Source organism: Antedon mediterranea, chromosome 2 (assembly GCF_964355755.1).
Source record: "Antedon mediterranea chromosome 2, ecAntMedi1.1, whole genome shotgun sequence".
Classification (NCBI taxonomy): domain Eukaryota; kingdom Metazoa; phylum Echinodermata; class Crinoidea; order Comatulida; family Antedonidae; genus Antedon; species Antedon mediterranea.
Window position 1 is genome coordinate 18,091,373 of NC_092671.1, and position 27,317 is coordinate 18,118,689.

The 27,317-nt window shown below is 31.5% G+C and overlaps 1 protein-coding gene across 2 annotated transcripts; it reads left to right on the plus strand.

The window, feature by feature from the left end:
* Positions 1-1,173: 1,173 nt before the first annotated feature.
* Positions 1,174-27,201, plus strand: LOC140040645 (catenin beta-like). Of its 2 annotated transcripts, XM_072086727.1 has the most exons (17): positions 1,174-1,322; positions 6,860-6,907; positions 9,660-9,701; positions 11,058-11,313; positions 11,519-11,772; positions 12,013-12,251; positions 13,142-13,343; positions 15,535-15,679; positions 18,198-18,301; positions 18,419-18,625; positions 19,106-19,237; positions 22,267-22,389; positions 22,740-22,901; positions 24,358-24,508; positions 24,919-25,034; positions 25,378-25,480; positions 25,845-27,201. In XM_072086727.1, the coding sequence occupies exons 2-17, from the start codon at positions 6,893-6,895 to the stop codon at positions 26,021-26,023; spliced, it is 2,430 nt and encodes an 809-aa protein (XP_071942828.1). In that variant the 5' UTR covers positions 1,174-1,322; positions 6,860-6,892; the 3' UTR covers positions 26,024-27,201. The 2 variants fall into 2 exon arrangements, with proteins under 2 accessions (XP_071942828.1, XP_071942829.1); XM_072086728.1 differs by lacking the exon at positions 9,660-9,701.
* The last annotated feature ends 116 nt before the right edge of the window (positions 27,202-27,317 follow it).

Consider the following 27,317-nt stretch of genomic DNA (forward strand, 5'->3'; position numbering starts at 1 on the left):
TCCAATTTTTTTTATTTCATTCTTCGTTTTGTTAGTTGAATCATGCGCATATTCCACACTTTTTTCTAGATCTTTGAAATCAAGAAAATGGAGGAGTATGAAAACAAAATGGCGGCTTATCAAGATAAAATGGCGGACACTTGAAAATTCAATCCTAAAACTCAGTTGTTTCCAGTTTGGTAAGCCTTTTGTTGTAGTTTTTTGATTTTCTAGGACTTATCTAGTTTACCATTAAGTTGTTCTTGGATACTAACATAAAATAGCCTACTCTTATTATCAAACCGAAAGATTTCTTTTATAAAAACAGAGAGCAAATGCAATTTTTAACCCTTTAATAACTGGTCATTCACATTTAATCAGAAATATCATATTTTAATTATATTTACAAAATTGCAGGAATTTTCCAGAAAAAAAAGGGTATTTTCTGTAGACACTTTGACAAAAAAAATTACAAAGAAAATCATGAAATAAACTTAAAGCAGAAGGCCATTCGCAATTGCCATCCATTTGCAAACAAATCATTATAATAAGCCATTGTTGTTATGTAAAATATTGCGTATTTGTATTTGTATTTGTGCGGGGGCGAATCAGAGATCCGGTTTCGTTTTACCAGGAATAAAGGTGAGATTAATGTACCTCCTCAAGGTAGTTGACCGTTATAAAAAAGGAACAGCGACCTCTATACAAACACTAAGTCAAAATTGTTGTGGCTGTTATTAAAAATATAAGTATGTACTTACAATGTATACAGGGTTATTTTTATTTTGTACAAAAATAGGATTTTATTACGATGAGATTAGACGTAATGTAGATGTACGTAATATTAACTCTAATTTAAAACAAAAGCGATTTAACAAACACCTATATTTATAAATTATAATAGACATTCCATTACAATGACTAAAACAGGTACAAACAATACAATACAAAAAGAGACCACTTTACTGCTTTTCGTCATTTTGTAAACATCACTTTTTATTTGTTTAAAATGTGTGAATTAAAGAAAATATGCAATTTTATACAGACTGTGAAAATATAATATATGCGTAGTATTAACATTAACAGTTATTGAAATAATATATTGAAAAAAATAAAACAAAGTGGAACTATTTCTTATCGCGAATCATATTCGCGGTTTTACTTCACCACCGATTGGCGTATGTAGATTAAATTCGCCATCTTGATTATTGTTCAGTTGCGTCGCTTAGTGTGTGGTGGTAGTGATTTTTCTTCATTTTATCAAGAATATTATACAAAATTAACAATTTTAAGCACTTAAACATTTCTCAAAGGACAAGGGCTGTTTAGGCCATTTACTCAAGGTAAGTCTGTCAAATGTAATACCAAATTAATAGTTTTCTTTACATGGTGTTTGATGTTTAAGTTTGGGCACTCAGATGTATCCTTAATACCGGAAGAGAGATGATTTTGTTGAATAGATGGGCAACTCACCAAGGTAAATTTGTCTTGGAAATCAACGCCCAGACAGAGATTAGGTTCAACGTCTTAAAAGACGGTTTATTTTTGTTTTATATTATACTAGTAATTGATTCTTTTTGTTCTGTCTATTTATATAGATTAGTAGTATATTTAATTATTATTTGTAAGTGTAAATTAGTTAGGCCTACTGTAAATGTTTATTTTAGGCCCTGCTGCTGGATCAGAGTGTGATCTTGTTTTGACCAGCAGTGGCGGCAGTGCCCAGCTATCAGCGTGCTTACTGTAGCTAGGCCTATAGTTTTGGGGGATTACCATAGTACTATAAACAATATTCTTTACACTTCAATTTTGGCTCGGGCTAAATAAAATAATTTTAATAATCACACCGTTTGAATTTTGTTATTTATCACTATTTTTTATGTGCAACAATTCAAGTCATTTGTCTAAATTTAACACTTTGACTGCCAAACACAAAGATCTTCGTGTTTTGCGTTTTTTTACGAAATCCGGTAGATCGGTTAATTATTGGTATATACTATAAATATGAACACTATATTCGGTTTGGACCGGGAATATTTTACTATTTGAAAGTAAGTAATCTGGTTACGAACGACTGTCAAAATGGTAAAATAACAAACACCGCGCATCACAGTAGCGCGTAGAGCGATGGCTTGGCGCATTGTGTATCGGTCGCGCGCTAGCTATGCCGCCGAAGCATTACAAAGGTTTTTGTGGATTGACATGTTTGTTTGTTATCTGAATAAAAAATAATGGAGTCAATTTCAATATAAAGTCTTCAATTTTATTATTATATGTATACCCTAATTGTTTTGGTGTTTTACTGAAAGTGACCGAGTTTCACGCAACAGACTTGTTTTGAAATGGTTTGGATATTATCATCAGTTTACTATCTAGGCTAGGCCTAGTCGTCGTAAAACGGTTCCGGACCAACTTTAGGCCTGGTTAACTAGGTCTGGTGTCTTTACTATGTGGATTTTGGCGAAACATTGATGTAAGATTATGATTTATAAAATGTAATACATTTTTCGATAGTGATAACTTGTTTTTATAGGCCTATCGGTGCCGTGTAAATAACTTTTTCGTTGTTTGTTGGTCTCACCGGGCGATATTTTCATATTGTGATGTCTTGCACAAAATCGCAATTATCTCTTGCGCGAAACTACGAAAAACTAAAAAAGTGGGTTACTTTCATTTTACTATTACGATTTACATTGCGATTTAAATATATAAATTAGATCACATACATAGTTTCAATCAGCTTTAATAAAAACATCGAATTGGGCTAAAAACGCTGGCGGTGGCAGTTTCTAACTGGAAGAACCTCTGGCAGTCAAAATGTGTGTAATAATATGTTTATGGTAAGTTATTTTGTTTGTTAGTCTGTCAAATTAACTACAATAAAACATTAGTTCTATATATTCTGCTTACATTTTTCTTATTCAGTGTACAGAATGTGACACTTTATTCCTTTTGCAAGATTTTCTTTGTGAGGATCAGCTAAAACCATACTCAAAACTTTACACCATGGCACCTTTGCGAATCTCTGGTGGTAGTTTGTTAAGATGTTTGTGTTAGCTTTACTAATTGCGAATGACTTGTTCATATGAAGCAATCCCAAATTGAGTAGGAAATGAAGTGGGAGATTTACTTGAGTATTGCTTCCTACAGGGATATCAACTCCCCTGAGGGGTCTTAAGATAAACTAAGTTTGTAGGCTCATCAAAGAGTTGAGTTTCTCAAGCAATGTGTATACTTAATGCTTTTCTGTTTTGACCGATTGTTAAATTTCCCTATAAGGGTTTTTATTATTACATCAATCTTTTAAATTTTAACATTTACAGTGGCCATTCGTTTTTGGATATGAAATTTTGTTATTCTGAAATATTTGTATTAATCAACATCATATAAAATTAATTTTTATTGATGCACAGCATTTAGAGTAATTATACTTTTGGTGGGGATATCCAATATACTGTACTTTTAGAGATATTCTTTATTAAATACAGTATTCTTTTTTTGTTTTTTTTTATACGGTATTTCTTATTATTTCTTAAATTTTTAAAGATGATGATGATCTGGGTAATGGAGTTTGGATGTCACTAATTATCAATAAATGATTTGATTAAATACTGTACACCATCAATATTTCACTATTGAGACTTACTGTATATCGCTATATTGTTGTACAGTATCTACAGTAATTTATTATATTGTAGTTTATTGTTCATACATAGGGTTTTTAGTGAGGCGTTAAATATTTTAATATTAGAAGGCGTTTATTTTTTAGTGTAATATGAAAACACATAATTATATATATTTTTTCTAAATAAGACAAAATACAACACAATTGATATTAAGAATGTGTCCTGTGGTGTTTTTATTTGTTTATTCAAAACGATGTTATATTGGGAGTTTATTCAATGCAGGGCATTTATTTATTTGAATAAATACGGATATAAAAACAATGTTTTTGTTTGCATTTCAACAATTTTTTGAAATATAGTTGTTTTTCTACTGTACTGTACACATAGAGGAAATATCATTTGTGTGATTGTTTTTTAACAATAGTTGTAAAGTCATTGTAATGATTTCTTTTGATTTCAAGCATTCACTTTTTATTAAAAGTGAGAATAAAGTGTCGGCAGTTTCTCTGTTTATAAAAGTGAAGCACGCCAAACAGGAAGGTAGTTTGTTTATTGAGATATTCAAGAGACATTTAGTGAACGTAGCTGACTTGCATTTTTATTCTTACAGTAGTTTGTGCTTAAAATGTGATCCCTGGCATAGTTTGATTCAATAGACATTCATTTAAACCTACTGTTCATGTACTGTAATCTTAATATTGTGATTATCAACTTTAGTTGTAAGTATACAGTATATTATAATTAGTATTATTAGTATAATTAGTATACAAGTTTAAAAATAACTATTGATTTTGTTTTCAGCAGTTATGACTGTATCTTGTGAGCATATGTACATACTGTATGTATTGTATAGCATAGCAGTGATTTTGATGGCAGATTTTTTGTGCAACTATTTTGGTTTTGGTCTCTGCAATTTATGAGTCTAGGCTTGATAAAGCTTCTTTAAATCAAGCATACAAAAATGTCTCCCTTTTTATTCCAATTTCTGTCTCAGGTTAATTAAATGTTTCTTCATGGCATTGATGTTTTTATACTGTACAGTAGTTTAAGACAAATTTTACTTTAGTTATTGTTGTTAAGAGCTCAGTCTTGCTTACCTGCCCTCTGACGGTTTCTATATTTTCATTATTTTATGTTAATGTCCAGGATTCATTTAGTTTTCATTCTTTAAATTGATTAAAATAGCAATTTTCATGTAAAGTACTACTGTAGGTTAGTAATTTAAACTATTTGCAGGGCTCGAAATTTACTTTTTTTTCGACTAGCAAACTTTGCTAGTTGTAAAAAAATTAACTAGCAAAATCAGCAGCATAACTAGCAATCACATATTTTTTTCGATAAAATAGTTAAATTCTACACAAATCTGAATTTATTTAGGTGTAGACCTAGGCCTAGCTTTTAGGTGTAGGCCTAGCTAGCTAGGCAAAGCTGTAGTAGTAGTAGTACCCTTTTTAGCCTAATTAAAAAAAGATCAAGACATCCTTTCATGCTAGTCAAATCAAGGGCGTTTCGGCCTATGGACGATTCGTCCCGAGACGTTTCGGCCCACTTTTTTTTAGGTCGAAACATCAAACTTTTAAAGTTTGAAGCGGAACAAAATTGACTAGGCCTATGTATAAAATATCATTGCCGATGACAAAACTGAGTTTTATATTGTTTATATCCAGACGTAATTAAAACATTAAATTTAATTGCCACCGAGCGAAATTGGTAGGCCATAACTAATCCGTCCAAGCTACGCCCGCCTCACTCCGCCGTCTCTCGCGCTCCACTCGTCTCTATCGAGGAAATTCCCTATCGCACGAGAGGCATGATGTTGGAATAATAGTGGGCTGATCAATAGTTTGAAAACAGCTTACGGCATTTCTTAAGTGAATTTTTATTCAACGTATTCTTCTTTGATGAATCCTTTGCCCATTGCTGTGTCAATCAGTAATTAAAGTTGTGATGCGAAAGTGTGTGTAATTTAATTCCGCAGGTAAACAATAGGCATAAGAAAATCCATCGCACAAACAACAGGACCTCGTGGTGTGCCGAGAAGACGTTCTTCTCGAGCGCGAGATCATAAACAAAATTGGAAGAGTCCATTAAGTGGGGGGGGGGGGGGGTGTTTACTATTTACGAATCTATTAAATACGCGCTTCGACCACTGTGTAGGCAAAATATTTATTTTGTTAAATCCCTAAATTGATAATCGCGTATTCTGTGATCACGTGGTTGATGATTTAATCCTTAGCGACGTACTAAATGCACATGCTTTTGTGTTGGGGAAAAGCTTGCTGTTTATAATGCACATCGCTAACAACTATGCTACCACATGATTCACGGTGCTATTCGCGTTTCCTTGACGTAAATTGGCGGCGTGTAAATGAAACAATTGTTTTCACCAAAGTGGTTCCTATTAGCCGTTGTCGACATAGCGATTGGCGGCTAGCGTGGCTAAGCTAAAAAGTACGTATTTTTCCAAAAATTACACTAGCAAACATTTGCTAGTTTTGAAATTTTCAACTAGCAATTATCAAGAATCTACTAGCAAAATGCTAGTTTGCTAGCGTGAATTTCGAGCCCTGATTTGATTTATTATTGTGGCATGACAAATCTTACAACATACATTTGAATTATTTTCGATGTTCAATTACTTGGAATTATTCAGTTGATAAATGATGGGAAGGTTATAGTTCAGTAATCATGTGAATCATTTAAAGTTTTGTAATAATGTATTAGCATTTTTCATACAGTACAGCTTAAAGGTTATTATTAAAATCAGTAGTTTTTGTTTTTTAATCAAATTCAGATTGTAATTTAGACATAAGGTTTAACAGTATAATACTGGTATGCATTCTAGTGGTTTAGTATACCTTGCTATTTAATTTTTATTAATTTAACAAGTTTACACAAACCATAAATTAAATCTTGAATTGAATACATTTGACACAAGTGTTTTTTTGTTTGCTATTTCATTGTTTACTATTACTACTATATAAAACAACAATTAGTGTATACATATAGTATTGTACCACTCCCAGTAACAGCTGAGTGATTCACTATGATTATTATCATTGAGGTGTTAAATAAGTACTTTTCATTATTGTCTTGTTTTATCAACTACAGTATATAATTAAATTTTTATTATTTTGACTTAATGTGTGTTTCAGAGCTGTTTCAAGAAATACTCTACACCTACTGTACACTAAGTACAGTATTTTGGTCATCTGCTGTTTACTATTAATATTTTTATGTACTTAAATTGACAGATATTTGGACAAAAAGTTGAAGTTTGACTGAAGATGGAAGCTCAACAGGTAAAATAAATCTTCAAATAATACTAATTTTCTGACATATGGCTTAATCATAACAATTAAAAAAATTACTGTATGAATAATTTCATAACTAATTACAAACTCATTATGGTATTGCTGCTTATGAATTCATCATTATGCATGAATTGTTAAATGAATGAAATTCATTTTAAAAAGAACATTTTATAACTGATAATTGTTTTGATTTAAATTTTTAAAAATTAAGTTCATTAGTTAGATTTTAAGAGTTTAAACTTATTTTAGAATAGAAATAAATTTTAATAGCTACTGTGTGACAATGGTCACATGGGAATCATGTTTGTTGTGTCAAAGGTCGTTGGTTTATTTAATTAAAGCTGTAACCTGAAAGTACAACAAAGTATTCTTCTAAGGGGCTGCAATTTTTAATAATTTACTACTTTTTTTAAAATTGTATATTTGTATCCATATATTCATACATATGAAATTAGCCTTTGAAAGAGTATAAATTCAAATATTAATATTCCTTTTATTGTTACAATGTTGTTGTTTGAATACCTACAGTACAGATAAAAACTACTGCAACATTTGCCACGCGTAGGTAACGTAGTCTACGCGTGGCGGTTGCGTGGCGTAGCATTCGTAGTGCGTAGGCTACGCGTAGCATTCGTAGCCTACGTTGTGATCAACTGTGTGTGGGAATTCCCCAAACTCAACTGTGTACAAGTACATCGTCGACGGCTTAGGCTAAGCAGGCTACGAAAAGTTCGAATAAATAGAAATGATACGATTGTTTCGCCAATACAATAATATCATCATCATTATTAAACATGCTTGAAATTCAAATTTTTCTAAAGAAAATAGCAATTAAAATTGCTCAAAGCCTAGGCTAGACGCGAAAAGTCTAATTAACTAGGCCTACTGCTGACTGCTGTACATTCACCATCGGCATCGCCGGCCAGGCTAGTGTACAAAATGAATTGATGACGGGCCGTTATTATGACTACCTTCCATAGTAATAGTATTAGTAGTAGGCCTAAAATTGCAAGTTAATTTTTTTATAAGTAATTAATACAGTACTCAGTATGTTTCATTTAAACAAAAAAATATCCAGGTTTGAAACTGTCGTAACTGTACATCAAACTCCATTATTAGCTATTGTAACAACCTGCAGCAGAGGATCGGTGGAGGGTCAAGTTACAGGTCGTTTAGACCATCGTCATCAGCAGAGAGGAGGAAGATCGGAGGACACATAACATGTGCTTGCCTGATCTTGTTGTTTTGTTTTTTTTAGTCATGCGCGATAATAAATTAGATAGTATTCAAATAAATGTTATTTTAGTTATAAAAATAAATTATAATTAACATTTTAGGGTTAGGAAATATGCAAGACTTTATTTAATAAAAGTTGAACTTCACTAACTTGAAGGTTAAAATCAAAACATAAAAGTACAGTTCAGAGAGAGTATCCATCCGCGGATCATAAACACGTGGATATAAACACACTGGGCGAATGAATTACGAATGGAGTGATCCGTCTCGATTTCCGTTGGAACAAAAATAATACGCAAATAATATCGTATTTGTATTCTATTATTTTGACATTTACAGTATTTAAACAATTCATATTATCCCATAGTACTAAATAAGCGTAATATTTCATTTAAACGCATTTTTAAAACGAAACATCGTTCATTATAGCCTAGTAAACAAACATAGTTCAGACAGTAGAGTTGTACTGCGCGATACACACACGTGGGTAAACAGCAGCTTCACGGCGAAAACTGTCGTATCGAGGAAATATCCTTCCGTCACCTAGGCTACTGTATACCATATTATTTCACATTTTCACGCCATGTACATCGTATTTAACGCTTGTACACAGTATGGATTATCATACAGTACTACTACTAAGTAGGCCTATAAGTACTATAGGCGTACCACATATTTTAAAATTAAACTGTCAGTAGGTACGCCGGTAACCCTACCTTTTTAGCTAGCTAGCTAGGCCTAGCCGGAGGCCATTTCACACAAACATACGACGACCGCCGTACGTTGGCCGATCGGTGATAGATATGTACACTTGTTCTTCTTTCATAAAAATAAATGTCCCATTTTAACACAACCAACACACAGTAATTAATACTAATATACTAATATTAATACATTTATTATTACTTCACAGTAATTAACTCGCATTTTAAATTTGATGAAAACTACAGTAGTATTCAAATTCGTTAACTAATTCCGTGTGTGGTGCAGCACAGTACACAATAATCTGAACATTGGAATTTCCCCTCCTAGCTCTCGCTTCGTAGGCTACGCGTAGACTACGCGTAGCATGTTAGCTTGCGTAGATTACGCCACGCGAAACCTACGAAGTTGCCACGCGTACGAAACGTAGTCTACGCGTCCAAATGTTGCAGTATTTATTATCTGTACTGTACAAGACATTGTGCTATAAAAGATTGTTGTACACAGTGAAAATGGATATTATTTACACCGAAATAACCTAAATTAAGAAACAAATAAATAAATATTATTAACTAATGTGAATGTACAGTATGGTATTGTTTTTTCTTATATTAAATTACAGTTAGTAATAATGGAAAGAAAATTCTTCTGGGATTCTTTCCTTCAGTATGAGCAGTAGATAGATGCTTTAAAAAAAAAACTAGAATCTTAAAAAAAACAAAGCTAAACAATTAGTAAAATATGCAAATACTAATTTGAATGTTTATTTATTCGTCTGGCATGTTTTCCTTGATTTCCACAGACTGAAGAAGAACGCCAACCACTGATGATGAATGTGGGCGGGGTTAGTCACGCTTCATTACAAAACAATACCTCCTATGTGTCAATCATTACATACCCAAAATTTAGAGTCATTATATCTGTCATTATTATTAAACAAAACAGATTGAGAAGTTAAATAATATATTTTTGGCTTGGATGGATACAAATTAAATGAAACTGAAATTTATTATTTTTTGCACTTTTACTATGTACATGTCTGTTGTAATTAATTAACATGAATTAACGCTTTCCATGCTTCATATTCATAAATGCACTTCATTGTAATATTTTTTGTTAAAATAATTCTGTTATTAATTTACAATTTCATTCATCATGAAAATATATCAAAATATGAGTCCCATTCCTCATATTCATTAAAAATTATACAATATCTGTTTCTCATTCATAAACATTGTTCTAATAACTGTATATATAATTAAATCTTGGCACATTTAAATTATACAATTTATAGTTTTTCCGGTATGGCAAGTTCATTTAATAACTACATTGCTTTCTGGTGGCTACTTGGAAGTGAATCTTGTGGCTCCCCGCCCACGTTTAATATCTTGCTATTCATCATAACTCATTTCACTTCTGTTTGATAATTATCTATTGTATTGTATTGTAATCATGCATTAATTTATGTCAATAAATAACTATTAGAATGAGAACAAAAACACAAATTGCAGTACAAGCTGCAGCATATTGCTCTTTTGTCCTCTACTGTAACTAACTCTGGTCCTGCTTAATGAATACTAGGGTTTCTTAATGTTTTAATATCAATATTCTATTCTTAATTTTCATTCATGTAATCCATTATTAATGTGAACATCCTGATACATTACCACTTATATTGATATTGAATGCATTACTGTAGAATACTAGAATTTAGCTTTAAAAAAAAATTGCTAATTAAAATATTTCATTAAAAAAAAATTACAATTTTCAATTGCATTAACAGTATAGCTTTTTTTGCATTATTTTATAAAATTATTTTAATTATTATCTAACATGTTTTATTTTAAACGTACAGTACTAACCAAAATAGTTTATTTGGAGAATCTTGTTAAATATAAAATGTAAACAATGAGGTTATTGGCTAGAAATGTAACATGGATATAAATTGTGATAACAAATTAAGGATTTTAAATATTTATTTATGTTTTGTAAATACTTGGCCAAAGTGTTAATTTTAACCATGTGTATGTTGTGTAACTAACTGATCTGTTTCTCCAATCATCTACTTTAGTACTGTATATCCCTGTAAACATCAGCCACTGCCTGTTTTTTACTTTTTACTTTACAACTTATTTGTAATTGTACAAATATCCAGATTAAAATGATTTCATCAGTTAACAAAAGTTGATTGTATTCCCAGTATCATGCCGGTCCAGGACAAAAGCAACGAGGGGGCTACATGAGCCCTGGTCTCCAAGACCTGCCTAAAGCTGATCCAATGCAGCAAACAATGGAATGGAGTCATGGCTATGGAATGGATTCAGGAATCCAGAGTGGGGCAACTACACAAGCACCGTCTGTCAGTAGCAAGAGTCTTCACGATGAAGATGACCAAAACATGTACCAAGACTGGGACCAGAATTATGGGCCGACTTACACACAAGAACAAGTTGATGGTGGGTAATATTTATGTACTAAGATACTATATTGATGCATTTTCTCAAATTATTGATCTTTGTAAAAAAATATGCCAGTTCACAAACTAATTAATCAAGTAATCATTGAACGGGATTATGTTCAACCTTTCCAAGAATAAAGAATAACATTAAATTGTTGAACCATCAATAAAATGTTTATCTTAAACATATGATTTATTTACAGAAATGAACCAACAGTTAAACCAAACACGCTCACAGAGAGTTCGTGCTGCAATGTACCCCGAGACATTGGAAGAGGGAACACAGATCCCTTCAACACAGTTTGATCCTCAACATCCAACTGCTGTACAGAGATTGGCAGAGCCATCTCAGATGCTGAAGCATGCAGTTGTCAACCTGATCAACTACCAGGATGATGCAGACCTAGCCACTAGAGCAATTCCAGAGTTGACCAAGCTTCTCAATGATGAAGATCAGGTTTGTAGGAAGCATTTATCTTTTTATTCCTATGTTAAGTTCCTAAGGTTAGATATAAATTTCAGTCTTTATTACACGTCCACATTTTTTGTTGTTGAAAATTATGTTTTTAAAAGATACAGAAAAATAATTATGTTCTATGTTATGCTGTACAATGTTTTGTTAGCACTGTATAGGAATTACTTTCATGATGAAAGATATCTTGTGTTTATATACATAAAATAATTATTTAAAATATAGGTTGTTGTTGGGCAAGCAGCTCTAATGGTCCACCAGCTGTCAAAGAAGGAGGCCAGTCGACATGCCATCATGAACTCTCCACAAATTGTTGCAGCATTAGTTCGAGCCATGGCTAACAGTAATGATGCAGAGGTCACTAAGTGTGTAGCAGGTACTCTACACAATTTGTCACATCACAGAGCTGGACTCCTGACCATCTGGAAAAGCGGTGGTATTCCATTGCTGATAAAACTGTTAAGGTAATCTTTTGATACTTTGTTGGCTATGCGGCACAGAAAATGAAAATTCATATGCAAAAGTTTGAGCCATTTTCCTTTAATGTTATAATTCTCAGTCAAATTAAAATTTTAAAAATCTATGGTGATAACCCATTGCTTAGTTAAATTTAAAATATGTTGTTTTGAGAGTCCCATCCGAGAAGGCACGTCTCATTGAGAATGTTTACTTCTAATTTTTAACTCTGTAAACCAGTTTTAATGTTTAATTTAGAGAATATTCTATCCATTTTGAATACTGAATAGGGACCCACCTTCTTGGCTCCAGATCATAAACAGAATAATTAAATAACTTGCGCATAACAATATCTACTTCAACTTAACCATGCCTAGGGCGTAGTATTTATAGTTAATCATTCGAATAAACTGAACTGGAGAAAAGCAAAGTTGAATTGTATTGATTTTTCAACCTAGATTTATAATATTTAATATCAGATATGTTCTAAACTAATCTTAAAAAGATTAGTTTGTCTAATTATTTCAAAGAATATTTTATGGGATGCGAAAGATAATTCTTTTTCTATTTAAAGCATAATTAGCAATTGGTTCCCAGACATTATTTTTATTATTTTATTTGACTTATACAATACGATACACAAGGCAATATTTCTAGTCAGATCACAATTTTTAAAAATGTATTTATTATTCAACTTTGTTTTACACAAGTGCCCATATATGGACATGATGATAGCATATCACTACCATATTTAGTAGTCCCATCACACTTTTGTCGAACTAGTTTGACAGTGTAAACAAAGCTGTACAGCTGTACTACAGCAGTACAGCTGACTTGAATAGGCCTTTTTTAAACATACTATTAACCATAAAATAATTGTATTTTTAATATCTTGCAGCTCACCAATCGAGTCTGTTCTCTTTTACGCCATCACCACTCTACACAATCTGCTTCTTCATCAAGAAGGAGCCAAGATGGCTGTCCGCATTAATGGCGGCATACAGAAGATGGTGGCACTTCTTAGTAAAGAGAATGTCAAGTTCCTTGCCATTACAACAGACTGTCTACAGATCCTGGCATACGGAAACCAAGAAAGCAAGGTAAGTTGTGCTAGTAGTAGTAGATTTACGTGGTTGTACGATGCAAAGATTATTAAGCCGGCATTGCTAAACCCTCGCAAACCTTCAACAAACATAGCAAACTCCTTAAACAAACATAAATGCAATTGAATCATGTAGTCACTCGTTTGGTGTTTGTCAAAACTACTTTTTTGTGGAGTAAAACATTATTTTTTGGTTTTACCCCAAATATAATAGTTAACAATTTGTTTCATTTTAATAAACCAAGTGAGTTGTACACTACATGATTCAATCACTTTTATTTGATTTTCATTGTTTTTTTGTTTTATTTATTTTGTTTATCAAATGATGTTTAACCCTAAAAATAGTTAACAAAAGTTTACATTTTTGTTTACTTACCAAGTGAGTCATACACTACATGGTTTAGATAGCAATACCTTTATTAAACAATTAGTGTTCTATAATTTTTTAATTAAACAAGAACAGTTACTTTTAAAGACATAACATGGCGCTATTATTGATGTAAGTTTAATTTGCTGTCTACAGTACAGGATATATACAAAATTAGTTGCTTTAAACAACTGATTAAATTTGCTATAAATTAAACCATTCCTTAAACTCCATTGTTTCATAAAAATAGAATTTCTTAAACGGTTTTATTTGATTGGGGGTACTGTTTTTTGTCAAATGAAGTTCCTGAACTCTTTTAGTTTGATGTATTTAATTTAAAACATTTCCTCCGTTAAAGTATACACCATAGAATGATCTTTTTAAATGGTTACAAAAGTAATAATTTTTACGAAATGCATCAATCATTCTTTGATATACCGCAGGTCAAAGGATTGCCGCCAACAGCCAAATATGTGAGTCAGAAAGCACTGTTGGCTTTGTCTTGAACAATATAGTTCCTCAAATTTATTTTCTTGATTGATGTTTGAATAAAACACCCTTCCATTTTATGAATTGGAGAAGAAAAGGGTGTTGGCCTTTCAAATTAGTTTTAGCCTAACCATACTTATTTATTAATTTATTTCAACTTTATTTAGAACCTAACCATTCTAGCTGAACCTGCAGGTCAGCTGCTATCCAGGGGCCCTCTTTAAAATGACAAAATATAAAGAAACTATACTTATCTAAATTAAACTAAATTACATTTAACAAAGTACTATAAATCAGTATATTTAACAAATAAATAAATATACTGTCTAAAGCATAAATAAACTGAAATACTGAGGTTCTACAGAAAATGATAGTTGATTATTCTAATAATAATTTAATAAATTAAAATAAGAATATTAATAAAGAAAATATGGTTTCCAAGCTGTACAATTGAATTTTATTCTTTTTTTAAATTGAAAGCTATAAATATTTTATAAATTCATTCATTTTGTATATCAGGCAATTTAAAATGTGTTGTAAATTTACCTTAAGGCAAAGGGTATAGCCTTTATCCTTGAACTGTATACATACATAATGAAATTGTATATTATATGTACTGTATACTGAAGAACTATTAGCTTCATGTAATAAACTACAATATTGCTACATGTAATAATCTCAATTTTTATTTTATGTACAGTATTTTAAAACAGAAAAAAATTAATGAAAAGCATATTTACTGTCATTATACAAGCACACATTTACGAAAATCGGCAATGGTTTTGTAGAATTATTTGATCTTTGTTTAACCGATGCGGTAAGATGGTCACATGATACTTGTTGTAACTTAAAATCTCCAGAGACGTGTATGATTGACATGATACTTTAATATGTGCACTTAGAAAAGCATTTGCGTCTCTAAGCTTAGTATTTTAAAGAGATTCAATGAAATTTATTCTGCTATTTATCAGATGTGGAAAAAACTTTTGATTTATTTTAAAGAAATAATTTGAGAAATATTCTGATCATTTAACCCTGTTAGAGTTGAGTCATCTACAAATACTCTGTTCTATTTATTTATTTCAACCATCTCAAGGAGTGTGAGATTATGAGTTAATTTCTGCACCCTCGTCTTTATATCATAAATAAAATAATGTTGATAAATGGGTACAGTATAATGTCTTTCTTACCATTTCCTCATTTTGTGAAGGTGATAATAATTGTTTGTTTAGCTGATATAGCATGAAATCTTGTAACCTTTAAATAATGTCTTAATTGAGCAGCTCAAAAACATCTTGTAAGGATAACAATTTCATTTATGTTTTATCACTAGTTGATTATTTTGGCCAGCAACGGACCAGCTATGCTCGTTCATATTATGCGAACATACACCTATGAAAAACTGTTGTGGACAACAAGCCGAGTGTTGAAAGTGCTTTCAGTCTGTCCTAACAACAAGCCAGCAATATGTGAAGCAGGTAAATCTATTTATAACTTACATTCATACAAGCTCCAAAACATTGTTCATTGATGACATTTAACACATATTAAAGTATACTGTACAATAAACCAATCATTGACTGCTGGTATCTAGGTTGTTTTCAAAACATAACATATACAATTTTCTTTTTATCAGGTGTTTTCAGTGTGAATATTTTTATGTAACATTTGTAGAAAATAATATGGCTTTCAGTGGGCTTACATTATCTCAGCCTGACCCAACAGGGTTGGCCTTTTGTTTGAACTCGTAATCTTATTACCAGTTTCATTTCGAAACTCTGTACTAAAACCCTCAGACTCTGTATTTACTTCCATTTCTAGTTTCTATAAACTATTTTTGACAAATATGTTTGTATTACTGTACACTGTTTTCTTCTCACTCTCTTCCTTAACTTTCAATGGTGGACAAACTAGTGGCTCATTCGCATGTGGGTTCTCATATTAATTTAAATGATCATTGTTCAACAAAATATGATAAACAAATATGCAAAATAAATTGATTTGCTTGATTAATCTTAACATACGGTGAACGAATAAATTATAATTAGTTATTCTAATTCTGAAAATATATAATTAATATTTAATGGTGAAGTTATAATCTAAAATGTGTTTATTTTTATCTTTTATATTCCTATATAGAATATTTAATTGTATACAACAGTTGTGACTTTATTCAATGCATACTTTATTATGAAGATAACATATACAGCTGAACATAAATTTGTCTGCATGATACATATTATAAATTTAAATTACATGTAATGCGTAGTTGCTTCACATGTATTAAATCTACTCTGATGGCTTTCACTGCAAATTAATGTGCGAGCAATCATACCTGCTCTCCACAGAGATGTTGATTTCAATTACTTTAGAATATATGCATTCACTCTCTGTTAATATACATTATGAGTTTCTATTTCAAGATATTTTTTCTGTGTCTTTTGTCGCATTTTAAAAATTAATCTATAGTGATGGTTTTCTAAAAAAAAAAAAAATGATAGTAGTACATTATTGATAATAATATCCTGCATTGATAAAGTGCCTAATCTTGTGAAAGCGATGTATACATTATTATCTCTGTCTTTTTTTTTTAATCAAACACGTATGGAAACATTTTCATAATGGTGCAGCTATTATTTTCTGGGGAAATGTTTCTTGGCTGAAGGAGGGGGTTCTAGGCGTTTGAACCCTGTAATAATAGGGAGTTTTCGCAACCTTACGAATACGATAATGAAAACGGATACGTCACACATTTGTGAAACTTTTGAGCTGATCCCCATTTCATATTCGTAAAGCGTATTCGTGTTGACGAATATCACCAGTCATTCGTAACTACAAAACGAGTATAGTTTTTGATCTATTTTACACATTTTGCATTTGAATCGGGAATGATTCATGATTATAATATAATTATACTTTTATTATTAAAGTAATTTACTAAAGTAATTTACTAAAATGCTTGGTCAATTTTGATAAATAGCAGTTTTTAAAGTCCACATTCGCTTTGATGTTACACTAGGCCAATGCAGCCAAGCACCAAGCAACTGTACACGTACCTGCGCTTCGCTTGAATTTACCGCAGTCATATTTTGGAAGGCGCCCTCAATATTTCGTTGCCATGCGAAACCGATTTTTACTGGCTTACTGCCCATTTTCGTTACCGTATTCGTAAGATTGTGAAAACTCCCTAATAATTGCTATGCATACATTTTCTTTGTGGGTTCTATGGATGACTTTACTGTATATTGTAAATAAAGATTTACTTAATTTTATTAGATAAAATTGCATTATTAAGTTATTAAATAATCATGCTTGTCAGCACTCTAATATGAGCTTTCAAAAGAACAAATGAATGAATTTGTGAATAATTGCTACTTTTATAAGTGTTGATCACTAACACTAATGAATACAAATTAAGTGAAGTTCACACTAATTATTAATGTTTTGATAATGTATGATTAACTTAATTGACATTAACATGGAATAAATTTATTCAATCATATATGACTCAACAATTACTTTAACATTCAATCCATTATACTATCATGTAAGCAAAAATACAATGTAGCCTACATTATGCATTTAGTAAAGTATTTATTAAGCACACATGCTTCTCTTATACTATAGTTTTTAAGAGTTGTAACACATGATTAATTTAATCCAAATTTAGTTGTATTGTCATGGGCTTTCATGTTATGATATTTTAACATTTTAGTTCTAATAATGTAATATAGGTTTGTTGGCCCATAATTATTTTTATATATTTAACCACTTATAAATAAATAATTTTAAAATGGGGTAGCGTTCGCATATAATATTACTAATAAAAAAATAGATCTATAAAATGTTGTTCATTATACTGTAGCAGTCAAGGGGTGAGAGGAAAATTCTATGGATACACTCTTGATACTAGTTGGGATATGCAATATATCGATTAATAATATAAATTGAGAATATATAATATTGTAACTATGTGTGAAATTATTTTGTTTTCAGGTGGAATTCAAGCCCTTGGAATGCACCTGGCACACCAGAGCAACAGGCTTGTTCAGAACTGTCTGTGGACACTTAGAAATCTGTCTGATGCTAATGTCAAAGTTGTAAGTCTTGTTTTTACTACCAAAAGAAGTTTATTAAACAAATTTGTGATCTTAAGTCTTTGCCTTGTAATACAGTATTGTCTAAATGTTGTTTTTGTTTTTGTATATTTAATTTAGGATGACATTGAGGGAGTAATGCAGATGCTTGTACAACTGTTGTCATCCAATGACATCAACGTTGTCACATGCGCCGCTGGTATTCTTTCCAACCTGACGTGTAACAGCCCTCGTGCCAAGATGATTGTCTGTCAAATTGGTGGTATTGAAGCCCTGGTTGGAACCATTCTACAAGCTCGAGATAGAGAAGATATCACAGAACCAGCCGTATGTATTCATTTACCAATTAAATTCTCAGCTTAGTGTTAAAAGTATATTTGAAAGTTAGTAATGTTGTGAAGACCTAAACTTGATTTTGTATTAGTAAGGCTAATGGGACTTATGATTATATAACCCAATCTAATCATTTGAATTTTAAAAATCCTATTAATTTTAAAATGATGTATGGATTTTGAAATCTTGCATGCATTTAAATAACTGCAAAATACCAGCTGTAAGATGTGAACTTGTTAAATGCTATTCATTCACTGTGGATTATATTGATCTTCCATATAAACTAGGCATTCAAGATATGATCCCGTGCCGTATTAAATTCTTATTACCTTTAATAAGAGATTTAAGATGTCATTACAATAATGTTGAATTTTTCAACTATAGCTATGCAATTCTTTCTGTAACTAAATCCATTAATTTCCAAGTTTTATATACATTTGAGTTATTTATTCAATGTTCTTTTGACTACTCTAGATCTGCGCTTTACGGCATTTAACAAGCCGACACCCAGAGTCTGAAATGGCACAGAATGCTGTACGTCTTCATTATGGCCTACCAGCTGTTGTTAAGCTGCTACACCCACCATCTCGCTGGCCTCTAATTAAGGTAGTAAGCCCTTTCTTCTTCATGACCTTATCTTTTTTCCGCTTTTCTCATTGATTTGACAGATTTTTAACAATATATCAAAGCGATGTAAAAGTAAGGTATTATAATTTTCAAGCTTAACTGCAAACTGAGGAGATAGGACATCTGATGGCTGCAAGCAATACATTCATTCAATCTTTCTTTTTTTCTGAATCTCTGTTCCATAGAAAGTAAAATTACATATAAATGAATAAAAAATAAACAAGACTGTACTAATTACTGCTATTATTGATAATAATGGTTATGGATAAATATATATGAAATATATGCCCAATGGGTTTAACCCGTCTGACTCGGATTTTAATGAAAATTGGTATACATGTTCGTTTTTATCATTTTTGTCAAATTTGGGTGTGGCATATCTCCGAAAATAATGGTCCGATTTCGTTAAAATTTGAGATTTCGCCATGAGAGTGCACAACGAACATCTGGGGTAGCACTAACATTTCATTTTGTTTAGCCATTTGGCGAAAGTCAAAATATTTTTTTTAGTCAAATCAGTTTATCTATAGCCAAAATGGCTAAAGTCAAATTTTTTTATTTAGCCAAATGAATCGGTTTATAGCCAAAATTTAAAATTTTTGAAATATAGTGGTAAAAATATTTTAGTCAATTTATCTATGTCAACAGGTCTATACACTGTTCCCTGAACATTTTTGTAAGGCATTGAGATAAAGAACCATGCCTAAATCACTGTATGATTAAAAAAAATATTTTTTTTTGTATTTTTTTTACATGATCAAAACAATTCTTCAAATTGTTTTTAATCATACAGCATTTATACAGTTATCAATTTAATAAGAAACATTTAACAGTTTTCTGAAATCCCCTGAACGCTATGTTACTTTTGTTTTTTACGCTTGGCTGGTCATGGCGTACCAGGCGAAAATCGTGTCCTAGAATCACCGCCGCGCAGCGGGTTAATGTTTTTAAATTGGGTATGCTCAAGAGGTGCGAAAGTGCAGAACAGCCGGCCTAGGCCTACAAAATTATGTACAACAACGCAACGGTATATCGTATGCTAAAAATATTGAGGAAAATTCCTAGCAAACGAACACTCGTATCGTTCTTAAAAGTAAGATAATATAGGCCAAAGCACAAGAGTACACGTCTTTCCATCCCTCAAGACTGCGCCGAAGCGTTTCTGTCAGGGCGAGAAATTTCCGATTATTATTTATTTACACAAAACAACACAGAATTAAGCCGGCGACCGGCCCCGCTCAGATGCACGTGTGTGTTTAGCTAAATCCCCGTTAGGCTCTACCATTTCCCGCATGTTGTTTTGTTTACACTACTGACGCACGAGGGAAGTTTATTAAGGCTAAAATATGAAACTACATTAAATTGGAAGACTCTAAAATGCATAACGCATACATTTTTGATTTCGATAAGATTAAGACATCATTCATCGAAGATACTATAATGTTTCTTTTTAATCTGAAAAGTACACCCCTATCGAAAAAATAGACAATCCCGGTAATTAGCCGACCGTCGGCTACGTAGTCGATCGTTTGTGCAGCGCACAACACGTGATAGTTTGGGTAGACTTCATCATCCATGTGTCGTGTAACGTCTTTCTCTCTGTGCAGTCTACCTCTGCTATCCATCTTTTTGAAATAACAAAGAGACGCCTGGTACAACGAAACAAGTTTACGAAAAATCGAGCTTGAAGTAAACAACGTGATAACGAACAAAATAAATGCTTGGAGATCGACAAATGGACGTTTTAGTTATACTTTATGCTTTCGCCAAAATGATTATTTAATTATCTATTTTATCATATGTCATCGCCAAAATGGCTAAAGTAGCCGTTTTATTTTTCGCCAATCTAGAAACGTTTTCGCCCATGGCGACTTGGCGATCGGCCAGTGCGAGCCTAGAACATGTATACCAATTTTCATTAAAATCCGAGTCGGACGGGTTAAACCCATTGGGGTGATTTGGTACGGAATGACCCATTTGGGTTTAATTCATCCCGTTTTGACCTTCCTTTTAAATCAATTCTCCAGCTTAACACAAGATTTGTCAACTTTACATGGAAAGCTTTATCTTAAACTTTTTAATCAAATTTTTACATATTTTTTCATATTAAAATAAAACTAAACAGATCATAAATTGAATTGCATGAATTCTGATTCTAACAACAAATATCTTAATACAGATTAATGATGGAAAAAATGATTTACCTAATGCATGATTTCCAGTTGGCCTTGACTTGGATTAAATGTTGAAAGATTTTTTTATAATTAAAAAGTTTCACAATTTGTTTTTTATTTCAAGTTGAGAAACTTCTTGAAATTAAATATATTTTATCATTTAGATCTGTATCATATATTCTTATAGATAATTATTGCTTAAAGGGTGTATATCTGAAAATAGATAGTAAAGGGGTGATTAAATTTATTCTATGCTTTGGGGCTATGAGCCAATTAAATCTATGAATCTGCTGCAGTAATTGAAATAAATGTATTCAGTTTTATATTTCACTCATTATTCATAAAACTACATTCACTAGAAGCTTTTCAATTATGTAAAGTTGAATTTTAGTAATAAATAATGATAAATTTAATGTATGAATTGAGACAGAATAACATATTCACAATTTCATCATTACTCTCAGGAGTGTTCTTGTATTTGATAATAATATTTTAGTAATGGATATGATGAATTCTGACACAAAATCCAGGTTTTTATGATCACATAAAATATTATTTAATTATACATTATAATGCAAGCTGTATTGCACCAACAGTTCATACAACAATATGTATGTACGGTAGACGGTAGATTTTGAATAACTTTTCTACAGATTGAACATCATGTACTGTATGTGATTTAAAGCAAGTTACCAAACTGTCAAATAAGCAAAAACAATAAAATAAAAATAAATGTTTTTATCAAATCAAACTATATCAATTTAAACAAAATTTAAATCATATGTATTATTTCTTATTAAAATCATTTAAATTGATTAATATTTTTATTTATAGGCAACTGTTGGACTTATTCGAAATCTAGCACTTTGCCCAGCAAACCATGCTCCACTTAGAGAACACGGAGCACTCCCACGTCTTGTCCAGTTGTTGATGCGAGCTCACCAAGACACACAGCGAGTAAGTGCTTTAATTTTTGTCATTTTGTAAGGTGCATTTAATTCCTATATTTAATATTATAGTGCATGTGTACTTAATGATGCGGTCATTGCAAATTACCAGATCCTACAATTAATGATTGTTATTCTACTTTGACCTCAGTGCACATACAATTAAGGTGGTGATATCCATTTCAGTCGGGGGGAAAATGGCTGGAGTTTTATGTGGTTAAGTTATCAGATAGTCCATATTGTATAACAATAGTGCTGATTTTGCCATTTTCCCCTTAACCGAGAGTAATTTGAATATATATAGTATGTACTCAATAATAGTAGTTAAGCACATAACCACTTTCAACTTTACCTTCTCAGCGAACATCAATGGGAAGTAATGGCAGCACACAAAGCAGAGTTGACGGAGTACGTATGGAAGAAATCGTTGAAGGTTCTGTTGGCGCTCTTCATATCTTGGCTCGTGAGACACACAACCGTGCCATTATCCGTGGTCTTAACAGCATTCCCCTATTCGTTCAGGTAATTATATGAGTGGCATTGTTCTTTTTATTTGATTAAAAATCAAGACAAAAATTATTTTTAGTAGGGCTAGACAGAATGGTCAGATTAAAAAAAAATCTTAGTGCAGCACCACCATTAAAATCACATTGACAAGCTATTTGTTTAGTAGACATGACTACATTACTAGAATTGATTGAGCAAACATATCTTATCTTGTGAATATTGTCAAGGTTGCGGAGACTTAAGTAGATTTAAAGTTTAATTGAATAATCTTACATGAAACGTTTTTACACTTTTTTTTGTACATCAAAGAGTATTTCTTGTTATCGTCTATTTGTTTAAAAAATACCTAATTAAGTTATAGCAAGGAAATTCAAATAACATTTGATTTTAGATAGAGGAAGTGATCTTGACAGAATAACTAATAGGTTACTGACCTCGAAATGACCTACCTTCCATCATTTATGATTTTTCTTATTAAAACTAACTGTTTGATACCATCTTTTTTTAGACATTTTGGTATTGTAAATTAATAGTATCGGGTTCTGTAAAATACCTTCTTTTAACAGCTGATCAACTATCATACCACAATGTTCAGACTAAATAAATAAGCAAAAACACAATAATTTTGTAATGTACTCAATGTGAATGAAATATTGAACCAAACATGGGACAATTGTCATTCATAAACATTAAGAATGATTACACAGTAGCTATCCATAGGTCTGACAGTTACTGCTATGGTTTTATTTTAACTCACTATTTGTTAAAGCTATGAGCCACTTTTATAACAAAGAACAAACACAAATTCTCTTGTCTGGGTGAAGTTAAGCATGCTAAATTATAACTAGCAATTTGGTGAAATGGAAATTCTGCTTCAATGGTTCTCTACTAGTAAACAAGTTGGCTTGATTTATACCTTTAGGCATTATTAATATTTTAATTGTATTGTATTGTCCTTTATTAATATAATATTAATATATTCATTAGGTAGTTTAAAGGTTATTAGAAATGAGAATGGTTTATTTTATAGGAACTGAGCAATGTTTAAACAAAAATTAATTTGCAATAATGTTGGAATTTATTGTAAGGTTTTTCAGAGAAGCGAGGAAAATACCAGTGATTACATTGCCAAGTCCAAGATGTAAAAATGTATTTGTTACCTTTTCAGTATAACATATAAATGTATCCCATGGGAGGAAGACTGAATTATAATATGGCCTGAGAGCAAAATCAAATTGATCCATAATATTACTATATATGGAATGATTTAGCCTAAAAGGCTGCAAGGCATATGCAAAACAGTTACTATAGTTGGATATTAATCTACTTATCAATATTTTAAAAGATGAGAAAATTATGTGGTATTTATGTGGTATTAATATAGGTTGCGGTATGCATTTATGATATAAGTAGGGATTGATCCGACAGGAAATACAATTCTGATTGTTTTTCGATGTTTTGTTTCTTTCAGCTGCTCTACTCCAATGTGGAAAATATCCAACGTGTCGCTGCTGGGGTCCTTTGTGAGCTGGCACAAGACAAAGAAGGCGCTGAGATTATCGAGCAGGAGGGTGCCACTGCACCACTCACAGAATTGTTACACTCTAGCAATGAGGGAGTTAGTAAGTTAAAAGCATAATTATATATTTTATAGTGTAATACACAATTTGTATTTGTGCATAGAAAATGTAATATAAAGAGAATCAAATATTGAAAACTGATATCTATTAAGATATTGTTCATCATGCTTATATATGGTTGAATAATGTACAAAGTTCTGTGTATGTGCAGTTGAACTCAGAGGGACACCTTTATGACCTTATTGGGTGTTAAAACATATATTTTGCCTCATTCATGTCACAGGAAAATGTCCCCTTGATACGGGTGTCCCAAAGGACGTACTGTATATGTACACAGGATCATCTCACCTGAAATATGATACAGCCATCTCTACACTAAATAAGTAAAAGAAATGGAAAAAAAAATCGATGAAAAACAATTGAATGTTATTGAATGCTTATTTTTATTGTAGCTACTTATGCCGCTGCTGTGTTATTCAGGATGTCTGAAGACAAACCAGCAGACTACAAGAGCAGGATCTCTATTGAGTTGTCATCTTCCTTCTTCAATCGTCCGCAATGGCAAGACGTAAGTAAAAGAAACTAAAGCTCTATCTACACCTATCAAACTTGTTTGACAAAAAATGTGTGATGTACCTAAATATGTTAGTGATATGACATCATCATGTCCATATATGGGCACATCACATAACTTTGATAGCAAAGACTGAGCTTACTGTATATAATCAAACAATGAAGGTGTTTTGAAAACAAATGTACTGTCTAATGTGGAAAAAATGGTCACGATATCAAAATATACAATTTACTTATATTGGATTTCTAAGTTCTATTTTCTTGCTGCAGATTATAATTTGCGTTATGTTAAAGTAAGGCAGTTTACACAACTAAATGAATTTGTTTTCTATCTACAGAATGACTTTGACCCACAAATGCTTGGTCAAGACCATCCTACCATGTATTCCCACCACAGCAGTCGCAGCAGTCTTCCACAGCAAGACTTCAGACAACACCAAGGTAAATTCCAATTTAAAATTATCTAGGCAGCTCAGCTGTATATGTAGCTGATTGCTCAAAAACATCTGGTTTATTTTGGTATTTATGATTGAGTAGAGGCATGGGCTATTTCTATATTCTATTGAAAATTCACGAGAGTATTTTTATTGGGTTTGTTTATTACAACCAAAAGCACTAAGCCATAAGTAGGATTATTTTATGTTTAAGAGAATGCTAGAAATGGGGTAGCTTATTCCTTCTCATTGACTCAACTACAAATAACTTGTGTGTGTATAACTTTGCTAGGACATGATAAAAGAGTATTGTAGGAATTCTGGTTAATCACAAACATGCCACATTTACATTTTGTTTTGTTTTTTTTTAGATCCTTCATTTGGAAACAACCCCATGACACCTGGCTCAATAGAACCAATGATGCAAGACCTCGATCTTGGACCTGGACTTGACTACGACGGCAACTCTGAACTAGGAGCCTCATCAGCTCTAGAAGATGTTAACCCATCAGATCGATCTGGATTAGTGTTCTACGACACTGATTTGTAAGAGTGTCTGCCATGATTTTTATGAAAAGTGAAATGCAGAAGCTTATATTTGTAAGAGTAAATGGTTGAATACCAACTTCTTTCTGTGTGTAGAAAGGTAAAACCCAACTTTTATTCTATGTATAGAATTTAAAAAAAAAACCAACCTATCCAGACATTTGTTAAATAAGAGTGCAGATACTGTATGTAATCTACCGTATTAGCCATAGTTTGAATTATTTCAGTAATAAGTATATATTAGCAAGATTGGTGTACGAGCCAACATCAAATGCATATCGTTAAAAATTTTTCATATCAGTGCTTTTTTATTGTCAAAATGTGGATGTTACGCAGGGGCAATGCATATTTAAAAATGTTCTATATCATTTTAAAACGGGACAAACGTATCATATCTTGTTTCATTTTGTACATTTTTAATGATTTTATTTGAAAGCATGTTACAAATTGCTTTGAGTTTCCTTACTGAAAATCATCAAATTTGTTGATAGTCGTGGTGGGAAGAAAAAGCAATAGTTACCTAAGCAACAAATAATCTCGCTTCTCATTTTAGTTTAATTCATCATGTTTGTTTAATTTTCCTTTAAATAATTTAATTGTTTTTGTCTTTTTTTTTGTCAATGTTTACCAATGTAATTTATTTATTTTTTACTAACTATTAAACTTTAATTATTTGTAGTTATTAGTTGATATTTGGCTTAGTCTACCTTGATTTTGAATAATAATAATAAATTCTGTTACAGAGAACAATGCACATCTTTGATGTATATGTGCAGGAATTATTGCTTCTGTAATTTTGTACAGTTTTTTTTAAATAAAAAAATTTGTTATTAGATGTTGCATAGTTGTACAGTAAGTGTTAGCTATCATATAATATAATACATGTAAAATCTGATAATGTAGGTAGTAAGCGTCAATTGTAACTTATTTATAATTTCTCAATAATGTAAATCTGTATTCTCGTTGCTGTTCTTGTATACAGTGTACAACCATTGATCTTATAAATCAGTCATCTCTTTCTGTCATTCGAGATATAGCCTGTATGGGATCAATATCTCTCTACAATATGATTTTTTCTTTATTCCTCTATTGTTTTTTTTAACTATGTAAGAAATTTGAGTGCTTTATGTAACGTTATGCTATAATTGAATAAATTGCCTTTTGCTTTGTAGGAAAACCCAATCTGTTTGATTTTTTTTATTTATTTCAGTTTTATTTGTATTGTTTACAATAACCAGTGACGATGACGATCATCATGATTTATAATAATATCAAGTTTTATTTTAACCGTTCATGAA